The 19,310-nt window shown below is 39.3% G+C and overlaps 1 protein-coding gene across 1 annotated transcript in view; it reads right to left on the bottom strand.

The window, feature by feature from the left end:
- Positions 1-893: 893 nt before the first annotated feature.
- Positions 894-19,310, bottom strand: part of epc1a (enhancer of polycomb homolog 1 (Drosophila) a) — a 43,624-nt gene continuing 25,207 nt past the window's right edge. The window contains exons 3-14 of the mRNA XM_063002943.1: positions 12,966-13,111; positions 10,694-10,900; positions 10,434-10,582; positions 9,234-9,381; positions 8,683-8,832; positions 8,405-8,494; positions 8,072-8,220; positions 5,508-5,881; positions 3,853-3,962; positions 3,611-3,752; positions 2,606-2,963; positions 894-2,507 (exon numbers count right to left, since the gene is read on the bottom strand). Of these exons, the coding sequence (XP_062859013.1) occupies positions 2,435-2,507; positions 2,606-2,963; positions 3,611-3,752; positions 3,853-3,962; positions 5,508-5,881; positions 8,072-8,220; positions 8,405-8,494; positions 8,683-8,832; positions 9,234-9,381; positions 10,434-10,582; positions 10,694-10,900; positions 12,966-13,111 (2,096 nt within the window). The 3' untranslated portion in view covers positions 894-2,434. The remainder of the gene's footprint in view (positions 2,508-2,605; positions 2,964-3,610; positions 3,753-3,852; positions 3,963-5,507; positions 5,882-8,071; positions 8,221-8,404; positions 8,495-8,682; positions 8,833-9,233; positions 9,382-10,433; positions 10,583-10,693; positions 10,901-12,965; positions 13,112-19,310) is intronic.

Below are 19,310 nucleotides of genomic sequence, written 5' to 3'. Positions count from 1 at the left end.
AATTATCAGTTAAGTAACAAAGCACAATGTTCTCACTACATAATGCCTATAGATTGCTCCTCTGTTCCTACACAATGTGGGATGCTTTTGTTCTCAAAAAAGATGTAATCATTTTACTGGGGTTTTATGCATTTTACACTCCAAGAAAGTCTTGCTTATGACATAAAGCCATTAAAAAGGTTTAGATCCTCTACATCTTGCTAATTTCCTATAGCAGTATAGCCCACCCACAGTTCACTTTGTTTAGCCAGTGCATTTCTAAGATTAAATGCAGTTTTTTCCTATATTGCCTTACAATCTGGAATAGATATTTAGTATATTAGAAAAGCAAAGCTACAAAATTAAGCAGTGGTAGCTCAGAAATTAAAGTACTGGACTAAAGAGCAAAAGGTTACTGTTTTAAGCCCCACCGCTGACAAATTGCCACTGTTTGACCCTGGAGCAAAACCCCTAGCCCTTAAGTGCTTGTATTTATTTACAATTGTTAAGTTGCTTTGGAGTTAAACACCTGCTAAATGTTATAAGTTTACAACGGTTTTAGATCTAGATTAATTGTAAACGTTTAGCATCACTAATCTAATCTAAAAAAAAAAAAAAAAAAAAAAAAAAAAAAAAAAGTTTTTAAATGTACAGTAAAAAAACGTAGACATTTTACACATTCCTATTAAACATACTGCATATTTCTTAATGCAATTTGACAAAATAATTTAGTTTATTAACTAATACACAACAAAATGTTTATGTAAAGAATATTAAATTTTACCTAATGTGTATATGGACCCAGTAATACGTAGATTATGCTCCTTGTTTTAATACTAGGACATTTTCAGCAGTGGCAGCATTTCATTCATTCCCACACACTCAGATTCTCTCAATAAATGCACAACAAGACCTTATCACATAACCTGGGTTTTATTGTCAGATTTCTGTGTGAATGGTCACATCTTTCCCCTCTTGATTTTTCAATAATATTTATTTTTTCCCCCTCAAATTTTTTAATAGTTTAATTCTTTAGCTGCCACCAGGTTTGACTAGACGGAGGTTTAGTTCAGCCAGTGGACTGGGTATCGGAGATCCAGGCTCTGGACAAATTAGAACTGCAGGACTGCAGTCTTGCCCGAGAGCTATCCTCTTCATGGAAGAGATGAAGCAGCATATTCCCAAAGGAAGGCACACCTTTTTTTACTTGTGGTTTTAGGACATGAAATAGTCTGAAGTCTGTTGGAAACTGGAGCTGGATGTGAAGCTTCCTGCTCCTTTTAAATCTTGCCATTTTGCTGAAATAAAGACACGGGCACAGCAACAATGGACAATCATCTGCATTCGCTTATCAGTGACGGCTACTGACAAGGACAATGCCTTTCACCACGCGAAGCGCAAAGTCGCTTCACCACAAGAACTGAAACAAAACTATAACAAAAGTTACAAAAATAATTGTCTCTGTTGTACAAAGAAATTAATATGGGAAGGGGAAACGATAATTCAGAGTATTAAAAGGAACTGAAATTATACAAAAGCAGCAATAATCACTAAATAAAACAAAACAAACAAAAATAAAACAAAACAGTGCTTAGTTGAGGTGGAAGCCACAGATGCTTCCGAGTGAACACTTCATGACCTGTCATCACTTGTTTTGGGATCTTTAGTTAATGGAAGATTCCTACACTCCACTCCACCCACCATACCCACAGAGTGACCCAAATCCACACAGCCTACCCACAAACAAAAACACCAAAATGAACTAGAAATGAACAAACTGGGGACATGATTGAAAAGATTGGGAGGAGGAAGGAAAAGGTTGTGTTGCATTCATGTGATTTGGAAAGAGAATGAAGAACCTGATGCTGTTCACAATGTAAAAAAAGGTAAAGCTAGCCAAAAACCTACACCACAGGAACAGATGAGGGTACAGTGTTCATGGAAAAAGAAAGTGTAAACACAGCACAATAAATAGGTAAAACAGCAGGTTTCCTTACATGCACAACACTATGACTTAGTCATTCTCTTGTGCAACACAGCTTACACTCAATCTCAATATTATTTTCCTCCCCTTTCCTTCTGCTTGATCATTTTTGTAATATCCTAAGTGCAAAATATCACAAATGAACAAATCTGTATTCAGGTTTAACATATATACACTTTTGGAGGGTGGAGGAAATTACCTTTTTTTTTTTTTTTTACTTTATACAATTATGCAGTTTCTGTACATTGAATATTGGCCATATTCATAATTTACATATGGATTTTCTCTTATTAACAGTGATGAATATATTAAAAAAAGAGAGAAAAGGACAAAGAAAAAAAAATTGAGATTTGCTGTCAAGGTCTGACAGCTGCTGTGAAAACCCGCTGTCCCTTTGCATTCCCAGAAGCGATTGGTGCACAGCACCAAAGAAATGGAGTGGGTGGGAAATTGTCGCCCAGGCAACAGTTACTACGTCACCTCCATAGCGACTGTGTTTTCCGCTATACTGTTGAGGGGCTGCTTATCCTGTTCATGATTCTCCCTGTAAATAAGCACACACAATTCCCGCTTTAGTTTCTTTACATCGCCGGTGTAGCATCATTTCATTGTGTGTACAATTTTAAAACCAAAGACGCTCACCCAGTGGTGACTTTGGGGAGTTGACAGTTGGTAGCAGCGGCTGCTAGCTTCAAGGCAGCAGGTGGCATGCCGCCGAGACTTCTGGGTAGGTGGCGAGAGTTGAGGGTGGCGATCTGGGGTGTGGCCATGCTGAGACGGAGATGCTGCTGTTGCATGCTGCTGCCAATCAGAAGCTGGGGGGCTGAGTTAGCAGTACTGTTCCCGTGGTTGCTGAGGGGGGAGTGAATATTGTGGACAGAACTCGTAGTGGAGTTAGTACTGTTAGCAGTGGGTAAGCTAGCAGGGGTTGAGGTCAACCTCATTGGAGATGGACTTGTGTGGATAGAAGATGTAGACACGTGTGAGCTCTTATAAACCCCTGGAACAGAATTCACACACAAGACTAAAATAAGACGTTTTGAAGTGTGATGGCTGACATGTTACAGCAAGCTTCCAAACTAATAATAACACTGCACTTTTTCCATGTCTTTTCACTGTCATTAATCCCCCAAAAGCATTTATTTATCAGGATTTTAACGTCACACTTTTGTTACATTCATGACAGAAATGGTAGTTATAAGATTAATCAGTTCACAAGTTTAATGTCGAACACAGTCATAGACAATTTTGTATCTCCAATTCACCTCACTTGCATGTCTTTGGACTGTGGGCTCCTGGAGAAAACCCACGCAGACATGGGGAGAACATGCAAACTCCACAAAGAGAGGACCCAGACTGCTCCACCTAGGAATCAAACCCAGGACCTTCTTGCTGTGAGGCGACAGTGCTACCCTCTGAGTCACCCAGCTAAAAGCCATCTATTTTTAAATAGGTCTATTTTTCCTATTATTTATTTGGATTTTAACACCATGTTGAACGTGTTATTATGGGGATTATGTTTTTGTCTGCTTAGTTCATCTTGTTTTTATATTTTGGGACCATTTTACATTTATTTTCATGGTTGCCAGGTAGGTTAGGACTGCTTTTGTGTTAATTCTTCTATTATAATTGTTTAAGTCAGCGCACCTGATGCCTGAAGGATGCCATTTACTCCACTTCCAATAACACCATCCTCTTTGACTTTCAGGGTCAACAGCTGATCAGAGGTGAGCAGAGCAGAGGCAGCAAAATGGGCGCTGGCTGAATCCAGCATTTTTGACACAACAGCCTACAGATAAAAAAAAAAAAAACACACACATACATACATAAGAATGATTGTAATGCCTCAAATCTCAATGAGAGTTACACTCACACCAACCCACCCCTACCTGTGAGTGGTTGGGAACATCAGTTATCTGCTGTTGGATCTGTTCCAGCTGTTGTTTCTGCATGAGAGCCAGCTGTTCCTGATGCTCCTGGAACTGTTCTGCTGTGAATGCTTTTTAAAAAAAAAACATCATCAGTAAGAAATACAAATCATCTGTAATTATTACACAGCATGCTTGTGTGTAATGACGTCCTGTAAATTGTTTGCATCCTTGTGTTAGACAATCTGTTGCAGCCCTTCGGTAGATTTTAACTGTTCTAAATAATAAAAATAATAAGAAGAAATTGCGATCTTCTGTGTGAAACCAACAAAGAACATCCATTAGATCTCACACTGCGTGATTTGCCAATACATTAGCTTGTTGTGCTAGTCGGCCCATTAAATTTGATAATGATTAGAATTAAACAGCTGTGTTTTTACAAATATCAACAGTGTAAAAATGTAAATAAGAGAAATGTTTATTTTTTGACTAATATTAAAAATACAATACCAAACAGAACATAAATCCCAACCCAAAAAGAAAAAGACTACTGATACTGAAGACATTCTAAATTTATACTGGTAAACCACATGTTCCCACCTCCAGTCAGATCAGTTCATCAAATCTTAATAAAATGTGGATCTAGTTCTGAGACAATGATTTGTTGTTTTAGTTGCAGATGTGGCAACATATCAGAAAAAATAAGTTTTTGATTAATAAACCATTTCTACTTTATATTAGGGAAGATTTGTTTGGTGTGTCATAAAATACCTCATCATGAGCAAGCATAAGTTGTCTATTCACACTATTTACTGTTTTTAAATGGGACTATACATACAACTACAGCAAAAAAAAACAATCAATGACATGTTCTAAGGCAGGGGTTTTCAACCTTTTCGGACATGCGCCCAAACCTCACCCACCCTCAGTGTGCCAACTGTAAACTTGACAACCCCCTGCTATATCAACCCTTGCCCAGAAACCATTGCAAAAGCGTTGTGCACATACGATGCAATTTGCTGTTTTAAATATTTACAATGATGCCTTATTCAATGTGACAGCTGAGCCTGTTTCTGTGAGCACATCGTAGAAATTTGTGGTTCAATATCAGTTACAGCTAGTAGTAAATCATCCTCCGCTTTCAATAAACATGAGCGGCACTTGCTTTTGATTCAGGCGAGTGCAGAAAACGCTGCTTTATAGAGCCAAGTACAGGCAAAAGTACATCAATTGCTAGGTTCGCCAGTTCAGGATACTCTGCTTTGACTGACGGCCAAAACTCTTAATGTAGATTGCTTATCGGCATAGATGGTATCGAAATCGATGGCCTTGCTATGGAGTCCTCGGCTGAAACAACGCAGTCATTATTTTTGTCACTCTCAACCAATTTATCTTCACCACTTGCCCTATTTTTAGCCATCGGTGCATTTTCAGACCGAGCTGGATAACATTAGACGTGCGTGGTCCAACTAATCAAATATGCCTCTTGTGGGTGGAAAATTAACTGCTTTAGTTTTAGAAGTAAAAAAATATTGCAATGTCACACCCCCCTGGACAGGTACTTGCCCCACAGGTTGAAAACCCCAGTCTAAGATAGTCAGTGAACAGCTAAAAATTAATTGCAAGACTGTACAGTTTCTAATTTTAAGTGTGTATGTGCGAGTGTGTAGACTTACCAACTGCAGAAGGTAAAGCAGCAGTCCCTCTGTTCACTGTGTTAGTGCACAATCCTAATGGGGTGTTTGGGAAGCTCTTGAGGCCTCTGTGGGACGACCGGTCCCCAGGATTTATCTGTCGTTTTAGTGTCCGTGGTTTAAAGTGTCTCCAGCGACAGGCCTTAATATTGCGCAGGACTTGCCGTAGGTCAGACGATGAAGAAAAATAAGAGGGAGGGGGATGGCTTGGGGATGATGGGGTGGGGATTGAGGTACTGCTGTAAGAGGAGTTCTCTGAGTGAAGAGGAGAAGCAGAAGCAGCTGACTCTTCTATGTGTGAATCCAAACTGTGAAAAATGTCGCCCATATCCGAATGGGCCCGATCGAGAAGCACTCTACGTTAAAAGATAACATTTGTATGAGAGCTCGGAGTATATGAACCTCAATACAGTAAAAAGATTGTGTCAGGTCGTATTTTCAAAGTCTGCAAAGCATCATTGCCATTGATGCATCATCATTGCAATTTAGCATCAATTCTTCACAAACATTTTTGAAGCCATTTTATTGTTCCATGGATACTCGTATTGTATGTATATATATATATATATATACAGTGAAGCCCGAAATTATTCATACCCCTGGCAAATTTTGACTTAAAGTTACTTTTATTCAACCAGCAATTTTTTTTTTGACCAGAAATGACACAGGTGTCTTCCAGAAGATAATAAGACGATGTACAAGAGGCATCATTATGGAAAAAAATATTTCCCAGCTTTTATTTACATTTGAACAAAAAGTGGCATGTCCAAAATTATTCATACCCTTTGCAAACTGTCACAGTCTATGGGAAAATCCAAAGTTCTATACCATTCCAAATAGTCCAAGCTGTTCTAAAGCATCCTAATTACCCTGATTCATTGGGAACAGCTGTTTTAATCAACTCAACAGGTGAAAAACAGCAACTCTCTGCAGTTGGTTTGTGGACAGTCATGGCTAAGACAAAGGAGCTCACTAAGGACCTGTGGCTGTGCATTGTGGCAGCTCACAAGTCAGGAAAGGGCTATAAGGCCATATCTAAAAGTTCCAGTGGCTACAGTGCAAAGTATTATTAAAAAATACAAGACATTCCGCACTGTGGAAAATCTCAGAGGACGTGGTCAGAAGCCAAAAGTGACACCTGTGCTGGCCAGGAGGATAGTGAGAGAGGTGAAAAAGAATCCAAGGATCACCACCAAGGCCATCCTGGTGAATCTGGGCTCTGCTGGTGGCAACGTCTCAAGGCAGACAGTCCAACGGACACTGCACACTGCTGGGTTCCACGGACGCAGACCAAGGAGGACGCCACTTCTCCAGAAAAGGCACACAAAAGCTCGCTTGGCCTTTGCAAATGCTCATCTGGACAAAGAAGAAGACTTCTGGTCTTCTGTTTTATGGTCAGATGAAACAAAAATTGAATTGTTTGGCCACAATGATGTATCCTTCATTTGGTGTAAAAAAGGAGAAGCCTTCAACCCTAAGAACACCATCCCCACTGTCAAACATGGTGGTGGGAACCTAATGATTTGGGGGTGTTTTTCAGCCAATGGACCAGGGAACCTAATCACAGTAAACGGCATCATGAAAAAAGATCAATACATCAAGATTCTCAACAACAACATCAGGCAGTCTGCAGAGAAACTTGGCCTTGGGCACCAGTGGACATTTCAGCACGACAACGACCCAAAACACACAGCAAAAGTGGTGAAGAAATGGTTAGCGGACAAAAACATTAACATTTTGCAGTGGCCCAGCCAGAGTCCTGACTTGAATCCAATTGAGAATCTGTGGAGGGAGCTAAAGATCAGGGTGATGGCAAGGAGACCCTCCAACCTGAAAGAGTTGGAGCTCATCGCTAAAGATGAATGGGCAAAAATACCAGTGGAGACATGCAAAAAGCTGGTCAGCAATTATAGGAAGCGTTTGATTGCTGTAATAGCCAATAAAGGCTTTTCTATTAATTATTGAGAAGGGTATGAATAATTTTGGACATGCCACTTTTTGTTCAAATGTAAATAAAAGCTGAGAAATATTTTTTTCCATAATGATGCCTCTTGTACATCGTCTTATTATCTTCTGGGAGACGCCTGTGTCATTTCCGGTCCAAAAAAAAAATTGCTGGTTGAATAAAAGTAACTTTAAGTCAAAATTTGCCAGGGGTATGAATAATTTCGGGCTTCACTGTATATATATACACACACACACACACACACACACATATCTTAAGAAGATAACTGTGAAGCTAATGAAAACTGCCTCACTGTCCTGATGCCTTTTTCTAATATTATCAAGCCCACATTCTAAACTGATCTCGTACCAGCATCCTTACAGTAATCAAGCTGACTTCCCTTAAGCATTCAACATCACTAAGCCTGGTGGTGACAGGATTCAGGTTTGTGTTGTACGTTTTATCCCCAAACCCTGTAATCAGTACCGGTTTGGCAGATACAAGAACAAACCTATTGACAATTCTAAAACTTAATGATGTTTGTAATTTCCAAAATGTCTTTCAGAATTAAGGCTGCAGTACTCTAACAAGAAGAAATTACCTGCCGCCTCGTCCCACTCTTCGCCGTGCCAAACCCAGACAGCGGGGTGGTGCAGAAAGGCTGGTAAGCGAGTAACGGAACCGTGGATCACAGGATCCACCCTCAGATTCATTGCACCATGGCCAGCTTCCCACCTGATCCAAACGAGCCTGATGAGAGTTAAAGAGATAAGTTTGTTAGTATGGTTGAAGAGCATGAGAATATAAAGAGGCCGTTTCAGCAAAACTAGTAATCACACAGCTTAGAGAAGTGCTGTCAAAATGCAAACAGATTTTAAACAAAGAAAGCAGCAGAAATCAGCAAGCAGAAAAGGACAGGAGAGTTAATACATACTGCATGGTAAACACATCCAGCTTTCCTTCTGAAGACAAATGCTCCATCAGGGTCGTTTTCCTCCTCAGCATCCGATGACCCAGAATGCATCTGCATTGTAGACAGCATAAATCAGAAACAATTCCAAAAGCTAAGGAAATAGCAGTTTCTATTTTAGCCTTTAACAAAACACTGTCAGATATTGTGCAGTAAAACTGAAATATACATGATTCTTTAAGAGTGCTGAAAAGAGCATGCATCAGGTATTCTTTAATAAATAATAACCTAATAATACATACCTGTGAGAAAGGATCTTCATCTGAGTTAGGAAAGTCATACAGGTTGAGGTCATTAAGGTTAAAGTGGCCAGACTGGGAAGAGGAGAAGGGCTGGATTTTGGGCTTTTTCTCATATTTCCTTTTGGTTCGGACAACCTCAGGCTTCTCAGGCTGAAGGACAGAAAAATAAAACCTTGGAATCAGTTGTTTGTTAAGAAGTCTTAACAATCAGTCAATAAAACACTACAGCTGACCATTTACCTATGCCTATATTTGCATAATATAATCTTTCTTCATAATTTTTGTTTTCGTCCAATATTGGATAAAGCAATCAGCAAATATTACCAGTAATGGAACTTTATTTAGTAACTGACATTCGAAGGGATAAATACACTGAAGAACTTCAACAAATCTTGAACAGTGGACATGTATTTCTGATAAAAAGAAAACCTCAGAAACCTCATTGATAACGGCACAGCACCCCAAGTTCTCAGTTTCATTTGATGCAATGATTAATTTAATAACATACATTTATTCATTATTATTAATTGTAGTTCTAAATAAACCCTTACCTTCGATCTATAGTCTTTGAGCTCATGGTGGTCCTGGTGGCGGTACTGACTGCCGCTGGGTAAGGGAATGATGGGAATCTTGTAAATGGGCTTGGCAGTGGCCAGTGCCTCTGCCATCACATCAACACCAAAGTCAGGCATGCTGTTCCTAAATATACAGAACACAAAATTAAAGATGTAAAATCTGTAAATGTAATATGCTCCGGAGCATTGCTCCATTGTTTTCACCAACAATGATGCATTTTTATTAATAAGCATAAGGAATTGAATTTGGAAAGGCTCCTTCTGGAGGTGTGGCTCTGCTGCATGACCCTGCGAGCTTGTGGCCGAATGTTTGTTGTGTGACTTCGTTTTTAATATTATTAGAAAGAAAGATACAATTCATGCATAGATTTGGTAAAACTGTGTTTGGCCTCATGCCTCTTGTCGATTTTACAGCTCATCTACACACAGAAATACCCGCTTTCTTTCAGCTATATCTGGTTCAAGTTTAATTTAAGACTTGGGAAACATGGTGAGCGAGCTTCCTTGCCGGCAATTACTTTTTTAATGTACGATCACTGCATAACAAAACAGATGAACTGCTCACTAAGTAAATATTCAAATGTTCAGCCAGAGTAATTGCTTTATCAAAACATGGCTGTGAAATGAGTTGAGCGATGTGTCTGTCTCTACCCAACTACACCATTTAAAGAACAAACAGAGATGACATTAATTCACTGAAATCTATCAGAGGTGGGCTGTCCATGCATGTGGATTACAACTGGACAACCAACTTTTGCATACGAGAGCAGACAAGCTCTTGGGACCTTGAGCTCCTCACCATGTCTTTCAGGCTCTTTTACCTTACCAAATTTGGGCAGGTACCTATAATTTTGGTTTACATGCCAGGTCTGGATTATAAAGGTGCTGATATATAAAAAACACGGAGAGTTACAATAATGCACTGATGCGCTCCTTGAACCAGACTGTGTCTATTCTAGGGGGTTTCAATGATGTGACTATGTCTGTCCAAGCTGCACAGCTAAACGGAATGTACTACCCACCTTAAACAGACAATGGATCAGTGTTATGTCAAATAGGATTACAAAGAAGATAACTAAGAAAACCAGTCAACTAATCGATGATGGTTTAAAAAATATATTGTAGATGTTCAATTATTAGAATACAATAATGGAGATACAGTGAATATTTTGGTACCTCTTTTCCACTATTTCCAGTGTCAGGTGCAGCAGCTCTCTCTTGCTCTTTTCACGTTTCTTGATCATCTCCAAAATAGTGACAGCCCTGCTAAGGTCTCTCCTCAGTTTCAGCATCTTCTCATATGATGCTTCATCATTCTTACGGTTCTGTAATAAATAAGCAAAAACATTAATTAGCAAAAAGTAAATCCAAAAAAGTTTATTTAAAAAAAATACTTTAAAAATAGAGCCTATTTTAATGACCATCAAGTGACCCACCTTTCTGGTCTGCATTTTCTCTGTCCTGCGCCTAAAGGCCACATAGGGGTCACCAGTGCTGGAGCCATCACGCTTTTCCTGTTTTACTACTGGGGCAATTGCTCCAGTTTTACTTGACTTCCTCTTCCTGCTCCAGTACTCAAACACCTCCCTGATCAACTCATCATCCTCTTTCAGCAGGAGCTTCGCTTCCTGTAGAGTCACCAGCTAAAACAGAAATAGGTGTATTGTTTGTAAAAAAGCAACAATGCATTAGCTTCTAATTTTCCATATAAAATGTTAATAAGGCACCTAAACAGCCTTGTTTAGCCCTGTTTAGTCAGAACCCTCTTACAGTGGTGTTCAAAAAAATAGCAGTCCAACCCCATTAACCTGATAAATCACTGTTTTTAGTAGAAGTGATATTTCTACATAGCAAAAAATTTACTTGAAAGTGTAGTAGAGCAATGAAAACAAAACAAACCCAACAATTAGGACATGCATGCCGTTCATTCTGAGTAATCCAAGCATTGAGGTGTTTAATTGGTGAAGTCATTCATTCTGCAGAAGAACGTGTGTCAGTTTTGGTCCTTATTTAATGTAGGAGGGTGGCAAATGTTGCACAGGTTGGTCATAGCGCATTTACTTCTGAAATACTGGGTAAAATGGGTTGTTCCAGACATTGTTCTGATGAACAGCGTACTTTGATTAAAAAGTTGATTGTAGAGGAAAAAACATACAGAGAAGTGCAGCAAATTAGAGGCTGCTCAGCTAAAATGATCTCAAATGCCTTGAAGTGACAACCAAAACCTGAAAGACGCAGAAGGAAGCGTGGAACTACTGTTCGAATGGATCGAAGAATAGCCAAAATGGCAAATACTCAGCCAATGATCACCTCCAGAAAGATCAAGGAACATCTAAATTTACCAGTGAGTACAGAAGATGATTAAATGAAGCCAATTTACCAGCAAGAACTCCTTGTAAAGTCCCGTTGTTAAGAAAAAGACAAGTCCTGAATGGGTTCAAATCTGCCAAGGAACACATTGACTGGTCCAAAGAGAAATGGCTCAACATTTTGTGGACTGGTAAAAGCAAAATTGTTCTTTTTGGGTCTAGTGGCCGTAGACAGTATGTCAGACGACCCCTGATCACTGAATTCAAGTCACAGTACACTGTAAAGACAGTAAAGCACGGTGGTACAAAATGATGATATGAGGATGTTTTTCATACCATGGTGTTACGTCTATTGATCACATACGAGGAATCATGGATCAGTTTAAATATATCAGAATACTTGAGGAGATTATGTTGCCCTATGTTGAAGAAGAAATGTCCTTAAAATGGATGTTTTAACATGACAATGACCCAAAACATCTTAGTTACAGACCAACAACATTGAGGTAATAGAGTGGCCAGTCCATTCCCTGACTTTAATCCCAGAGAGAACTTGTGTTCTGACGTCTGAAACACGTTTTTTTGAGGCAAAACCCAAAAATTGCAGAAGAACTGTGGAATGTCGTCTAATCATCCTGGACTGGAATACCTGTTCAGAGGTGCCAGAAGTTGGTCGACTCCATGCAACACAGATCTCAGAAACAATTGTTATGCCACTAAATATTAGTTATTATTAGTTAAATATTAAAGTAAAGTAAAACCTCAAACATTTTTTCAGTTTATAGATAAATTTTTTTAGTTTTTAAAGAAAAATGCTGGCACTGCTATTTTTTTGAACAGCCTAAAATTCATTTTTCTTAACTTTCTGTAAAGTATTAACACAAACTGGCTAAATTTTGTTAATGTTTTGAATTAGAATTGAAAGTGGAGTATTTTCAGTGCATTTGCATTTATGGAAATAAAAGTTATTATAATGATTTTGTGCTTTATTCACTTTTTTAAAACCACTGCTATTTTTTTGAACACCACTGTACCTTTAATTGACTGGACCGAAAAAAGCTGGGTAATACAGTTTTGCAAGTGGTCATCATGACTGAGTATGAAAAAATAGTATTATAGTAAGGGTGGTTATTATGTCCCAGTGGTTTAATCATGCTATAAGCCAAATTTAGGTTATACAGACTAAAAGAAGGTTTTAAGATCAGCAATCTTATAGGCTGAATAATCGTGTCATGTCGACATTGAATAAAATACAGGCCACAAATTATTTACAAACCACTGTGTCAAACTTATTTCTTCTATTATGAAACTTAGTTTGTCAAAGTGTATTTGTGTGTTTGTATATATAAACCGATTAGCCAAACATAACCAGGCTAAGAAATTGTTGTTGTGATATTACCTGCTGGCCACTGCCTTTCTCCAGCCTGTCAATCATCAGCTCAAACTGCAGAACTCCCACCTCCATCTTCTTTTTCAGCCTGTTCACAAATGCCTCATCTTCAGAGTCCAGATCATAATCTGGCTGCTCTGCATCCAGACTGAAAGCTGTGGCACATTAAATAAAAAAATTCCCATTAATAAACATACATTTGTTAATGGGCTAGCAGAAAAACTACACAACACACACAAATAGCCATCACTGTGTCAAATTTGGCAACACACATAGTAAGTAGTAAATAAGGTATCTATACATGTTGTAATACTGTGTTTTATAGGACCTATAGGAGTGTGAAGTTTCATTAAGCAGACGAGGCATAGTACCAATAAGACAGTGGCTAGTCATACTTATAACGGGCAATCAAACTGCATGCTAAAAGCTGTCTTTAATAATAAAATAATGTTGCATTAGAAAAAGTATTTACTATTTCCTTAAATCAATCCATTATTACTACTGGAGAGTTTTTAATTAGGTTCATTGGTCAGGACATAAACGTTTAATTAATATTATTAAAGCTATTCTTGAGTTAGAAAAATCAGTTGTTAAAATAAGTTGTTTTTATGTCTGCCAAAAACAGCTTTATTAATTAGCTTTATTAAAATAAAATCATTATGCATAACTGTGCCGTAAAACAGTACCAATTATGTTTATTAGAACCAGAAACTGCTACTTAAAGCATAAAAAAAAAAAAAGGCATGGCACTAACAGCTGTCACATTTTGCATAATCTGGCAACTAAAGCTTCCGATGAGCTAAGCCTACGTCCCTTCGATTCACCATTAATCTTTGGCACCCTTCCAACTGTCCATTGACAAAAAAAAATACTGACCCAGTCACACAATAAGGTTTAGTGGAAATAGAGGTCAGTGAGATGAGCCTGCAGTCACATGCAGCAGCCAGACCGCTACACTTCTGCTACGTACTTGTATATTCAAACAGTTATAGAGTAAATGACACACACACACATATATATATATATATATATATATACAGGGTGGGCCATTTATATGGATACACCTAAATAAAATGGGAATGGTTGGTGATATTAACTTCCTGTTTGTGGCACATTAGTATATGGGAGGGGGAAAACTTTTCAAGATGGGTGGTGACCATGGTGGCCATTTTGGATCCAACTTTAGTTTTAGACACATCAAACTTATTGAGAATTTCACAAGAAAAACAATGGTGTGCTTGGTTTTAACGTAGCTTTATTCTTTCATGAGTTATTTACAAGCTTCTCTTTGTTTACAGCCATTGACATGTCGCAGAGGTTAACACGTGAGGAGCGGATAGAAATTGTGTTGATGTCTGGTGAACGCAGTACCCGGGTCATTGCAGCAGATTTCAATGCAAGACACCCTACGAGACCACCCATCTCCCATGCTACAGTTAGCAAACTGCTTGCCAAGTTTCGTGAAACTGGTTCAGTGTTGGATTTGCCAAAATGTGGACGCATGAAAACTGTCACTAATGAAGAAACATCAGTGGCTGTCCTAGCTTCATTCAGCAAGAGCCCACAGCGTAGCACTCGCCGCATGTCACTGGAGAGTGGCATCAGTCGAACATCCCTTCGGCGGATATTAGCTACTCACAAATGGCACCCTTACAAACTCCAGCTGCTGCAGCATCTCAACGAGGATGACCCAGATCGGCATACTAAATTTGCAGAATGGGCAAAACAAAAATTGGAACAGGACCCTCAGTTTACACAGAACATTTTGTTCAGTGATGAGGCAAACTTTTATGTGAATGGTGAAGTTAACAAACAAAACCACCGCTATTGGTCTGACACTAACCCACATTGGATAGATCCCTCCAAGACTGTTGGAACACAAAAATTGATGGTATGGTGTGGTATATGGGGTACAAAGATAGTGGGGCCATTCTTCATCAATGGAAACCTCAAGGCCACTGGATATTTGAAATTGCTACATGATGATGTGTTTCCCTCTCTGAAGCTGGCACATTCCCTGAGCTTTTCCAGCAAGATGGTGCACCACCACATTATGGGTGTCGGGTCCGAGCATTCCTAGATGAACAGTTTCCTGGAAAGTGGATTGGTCGTCGTGGGCCAGTTGAATGGCCCCCAAGGTCTCCCGATCTGACCCCCTTAGACTTTTATCTTTGGGGTCATCTGAAGGCAATTGTCTATGCTGTGAAGATACGAGATGTGCAGCACCTGAAACTACGGATACTGGAAGCCTGTGCTAGCATTTCTTCTGCGGTGTTGCTATCAGTGTGTGAAGAGTGGGAGAAGAGGGTTGCATTGACAATCCAACACAATGGGCAGCACTTTGAACACATTTTATAAGTGGTCAGAATCTTGTAAATAACTCATGAAAGAATAAAGTTACGTTAAAACCAAGCACACCATTGTTTTTCTTGTGAAATTCTCAATAAGTTTGATGTGTCACATGACCCTCTTCCCATTGAAAAAACTAAAGTTGGATCCAAAATGGCCGACTTCAAAATGGCCTCCATGGTCACCACCCATCTTGAAAAGTTTTCCCCCTCCCATATACTAATGTGCCACAAACAGGAAGTTAATATCACCAACCATTCCAATTTTATTTAGGTGTATCCATATAAATGGCCCACCCTGTATATACAGTGTATCACAAAAGTGAGTACACCCCTCACATTTCTGCAGATATTTCAGTATATCTTTTCATGGGACAACACTGACAAAATGACACTTTGACACAATGAAAAGTAGTCTGTGTGCAGCTTATATAACAGTGTAAATTTATTCTTCCCTCAAAATAACTCAATATACAGCCATTAATGTCTAAACCACCGGCAACAAAAGTGAGTACACCCCTTAGTGAAAGTTCCTGAAGTGTCAATATTTTGTGTGGCCACCATTATTTCCCAGAACTGCCTTAACTCTCCTGGGCATGGAGTTTACCAGAGCTTCACAGGTTGCCACTGGAATGCTTTTCCACTCCTCCATGACGACATCACGGAGCTGGCGGATATTCGAGACTTTGCGCTCCTCCACCTTCCGCTTGAGAATGCCCCAAATATGTTCTATTGGGTTTAGGTCTGGAGACATGCTTGGCCAGTCCATCACCTTTACCCTCAGCCTCTTCAATAAAGCAGTGGTCGTCTTAGAGGTGTGTTTGGGGTCATTATCATGCTGGAACACTGCCCTGCGACCCAGTTTCCGGAGGGAGGGGATCATGCTCTGCTTCAGTATTTCACAGTACATATTGGAGTTCATGTGTCCCTCAATGAAATGTAACTCCCCAACACCTGCTGCACTCATGCAGCCCCAGACCATGGCATTCCCACCACCATGCTTGACTGTAGGCATGACACACTTATCTTTGTACTCCTCACCTGATTGCCGTCACACATGCTTGAGACCATCTGAACCAAACAAATTAATCTTGGTCTCATCAGACCATAGGACATGGTTCCAGTAATCCATGTCCTTTGTTGACATGTCTTCAGCAAACTGTTTGCGGGCTTTCTTGTGTAGAGACTTCAGAAGAGGCTTCCTTCTGGGGTGACAGCCATGCAGACCAATTTGATGTAGTGTGCGGCGTATGGTCTGAGCACTGACAGGCTGACCCCCCACCTTTTCAATCTCTGCAGCAATGCTGACAGCACTCCTGCGCCTATCTTTCAAAGACAGCAGTTGGATGTGACGCTAAGCACGTGCACTCAGCTTCTTTGGACGACCAACGCGAGGTCTGTTCTGAGTGGACCCTGCTCTTTTAAAACGCTGGATGATCTTGGCCACTGTGCTGCAGCTCAGTTTCAGGGTGTTGGCAATCTTCTTGTAGCCTTGGCCATCTTCATGTAGCGCAACAATTTGTCTTTTAAGATCCTCAGAGAGTTCTTTGCCATGAGGTGCCATGTTGGAACTTTCAGTGACCAGTATGAGAGAGTGTGAGAGCTGTACTACTAAATTGAACACACATGCTCCCTATGCACACCTGAGACCTAGTAACACTAACAAATCACATGACATTTTGGAGGGAAAATGACAAGCAGTGCTCAATTTGGACATTTAGGGGTGTAGTCTCTTAGGGGTGTACTCACTTTTGTTGCAGGTGGTTTAGACATTAATGGCTGTATATTGAGTTATTTTGAGGGAAGAATAAATTTACACTGTTATATAAGCTGCACACAGACTACTTTTCATTGTGTCAAAGTGTCATTTTGTCAGTGTTGTCCCATGAAAAGATATACCTAAATATCTGCAGAAATGTGAGGGGTGTACTTACTTTTGTGATACACTGTATAAACAGAATAACTTCATATGGCAACGTCAAATCAGCTCCATGCTGCATTATATGATGCTTTATAAATTAGTTACACCAAGGCTTGAAAATTAATATATGGGGTGTCTGCATCTTACATGTAGTTTAATATTTGACCTCAGATTCTTAATGAAATGGAAAAAAATGTGTTACTTCTATACAACCCTTTAACACTTGTTGACAAGATGAATGTTGTGGACTCAAAAATGGACTCAACTGAGTGCATGCTGTATATCCATCAGTATTAAACTAGTTGCAACATCAGTTGATATTTGTACTTATACTCCAGTGCACACCCAGGTCAACTAATAAAAACCAACCAAACTTTAAATATATCTGATGCAATACCAGAGCACTACTATCTAGCATCAGAACCCTTTAAACAGAACCTACTGCTGGTAGATTTATTTACGCAACAGTACGATAAATAGCCTGAGGGGTCACCAGCACTTCATCTAAATGCTGTGAAGGGAGAAATGAAACAGAAAAAACACAGAAAACTCAATATACATTGCAGTGGCTTAGGTATTTTAAAACAGCATAGAACTAGCAATGACAAAGCAAAGAGTTTAAGAGTCTTTGTAGGACGCACAAGATCAAATTTTAGTTATAATATTAGGATGGGACTTCACCTTTCCTCACCTGGTAGATATGCAACAAATTGGCTATCTAGTCAAAGTCAAAAAGGATCGTTTCCCTTACTTGTTTTTTTGTTTTTACTTTTTAATTACTTTTAAATAGACCCAACAACTTAGGCAGAAATGCCTTGTTGATAAAACATGTTTGAAGAGAATAGCAAGACTGTGCCAACAGGACTGCTACACTAAATAAATAACCACCCTTTACAACTGTGGCCAGCAAGAGCACATCGGAAATCACTCCTAGGGCAGATTTATTTATTTATTAGGATTTTAACGTCATGTTTTATTCATGACAGACACGGTAATTATTCGTTACACAAGATTCATCAGTTCACAAGATCAATGTCAAACACAGTCATGGACAATTTTGTATCTCCAATTCACCTCACTCCTGCATGTCTTTGGACTGTGGGAGGAAACCGGAGCTCCCAGAAGGAACCCACATAGACAGAGGGAGAACATGCAAACTCCACACAGAAAAAACCCGAACACTCAATTTCACAGGAATTTGTAAGTATAGTGGGCGCTGGTTTACCAAAACTGAACAGGTAAGAAAAAAAGGAAAATCAATGCTGTGCAGTGACATACAAGGGTCAGAACGTGGCACAAACAGTAGAAATCCATGAACCCAACTGGAATGTTGAACAGTTTTAAGTCAAAGACATGGCAGTCAAAAGACATGTAAGTTAGGTAAGTTTGAGATACAAAATAGTCTGTGTTTGACATTGAACTTCAACTGATGCATGTGTAACCTGTAACTACCTGTCCAGTCATAAATTTCACCAAAGTGTAGAACCTGACGTTAATTCTAATAAATAAATAATATGCATTTCAGTCAGTAATTCTATGATAACAAACCACTAAGTTTATATAGGTAAATAAGTAACCAGATTTTATAGAGTGAGAACCTGTAGTAAAGCTGTTTAGACTTAAAAACAGTAACTGTACTATACTGGAATGTAATGTTTACTTAAAATTTAACAATTTTACTGATTAAGAAGAACTGATAAACTTTTCTGCATTTAATATTAAGAGCTTTACAGACATGAGCCATAAATAAAAATACATTAAAAGCCAGAGGGGAAATTGTCTGTGTAGATTATGTACAGGGGTTGGACAATGAAACTGAAACACCTGGTTTCAGACCACAATCATTTATTAGTATGGTGTAGGGCCTCCTTTTGCGGCCAATACAGCGTCAATTCGTCTTGGAAATGACATATACAAGTCCTGCACAGTGGTCAGAGGGATTTTAAGCCATTCTTCTTGCAGGATAGTGGCCAGGTCACTACGTGATGCTGGTGGACGAAAACGTTTCCTGACTCGCTTCTCCAAAACACCCCAAAGTGGCTCAATAATATTTTGATCTGGTGACTGTGCAGGCCATGGGAGATG

The sequence above is a fragment of the Trichomycterus rosablanca genome, chromosome 10, assembly GCF_030014385.1.
Source record: "Trichomycterus rosablanca isolate fTriRos1 chromosome 10, fTriRos1.hap1, whole genome shotgun sequence".
Lineage (NCBI taxonomy): Eukaryota > Metazoa > Chordata > Actinopteri > Siluriformes > Trichomycteridae > Trichomycterus > Trichomycterus rosablanca.
The sequence above is the reverse complement of the archived record's forward strand: the minus strand, read 5'-3'. Positions and strand labels throughout refer to the sequence as shown.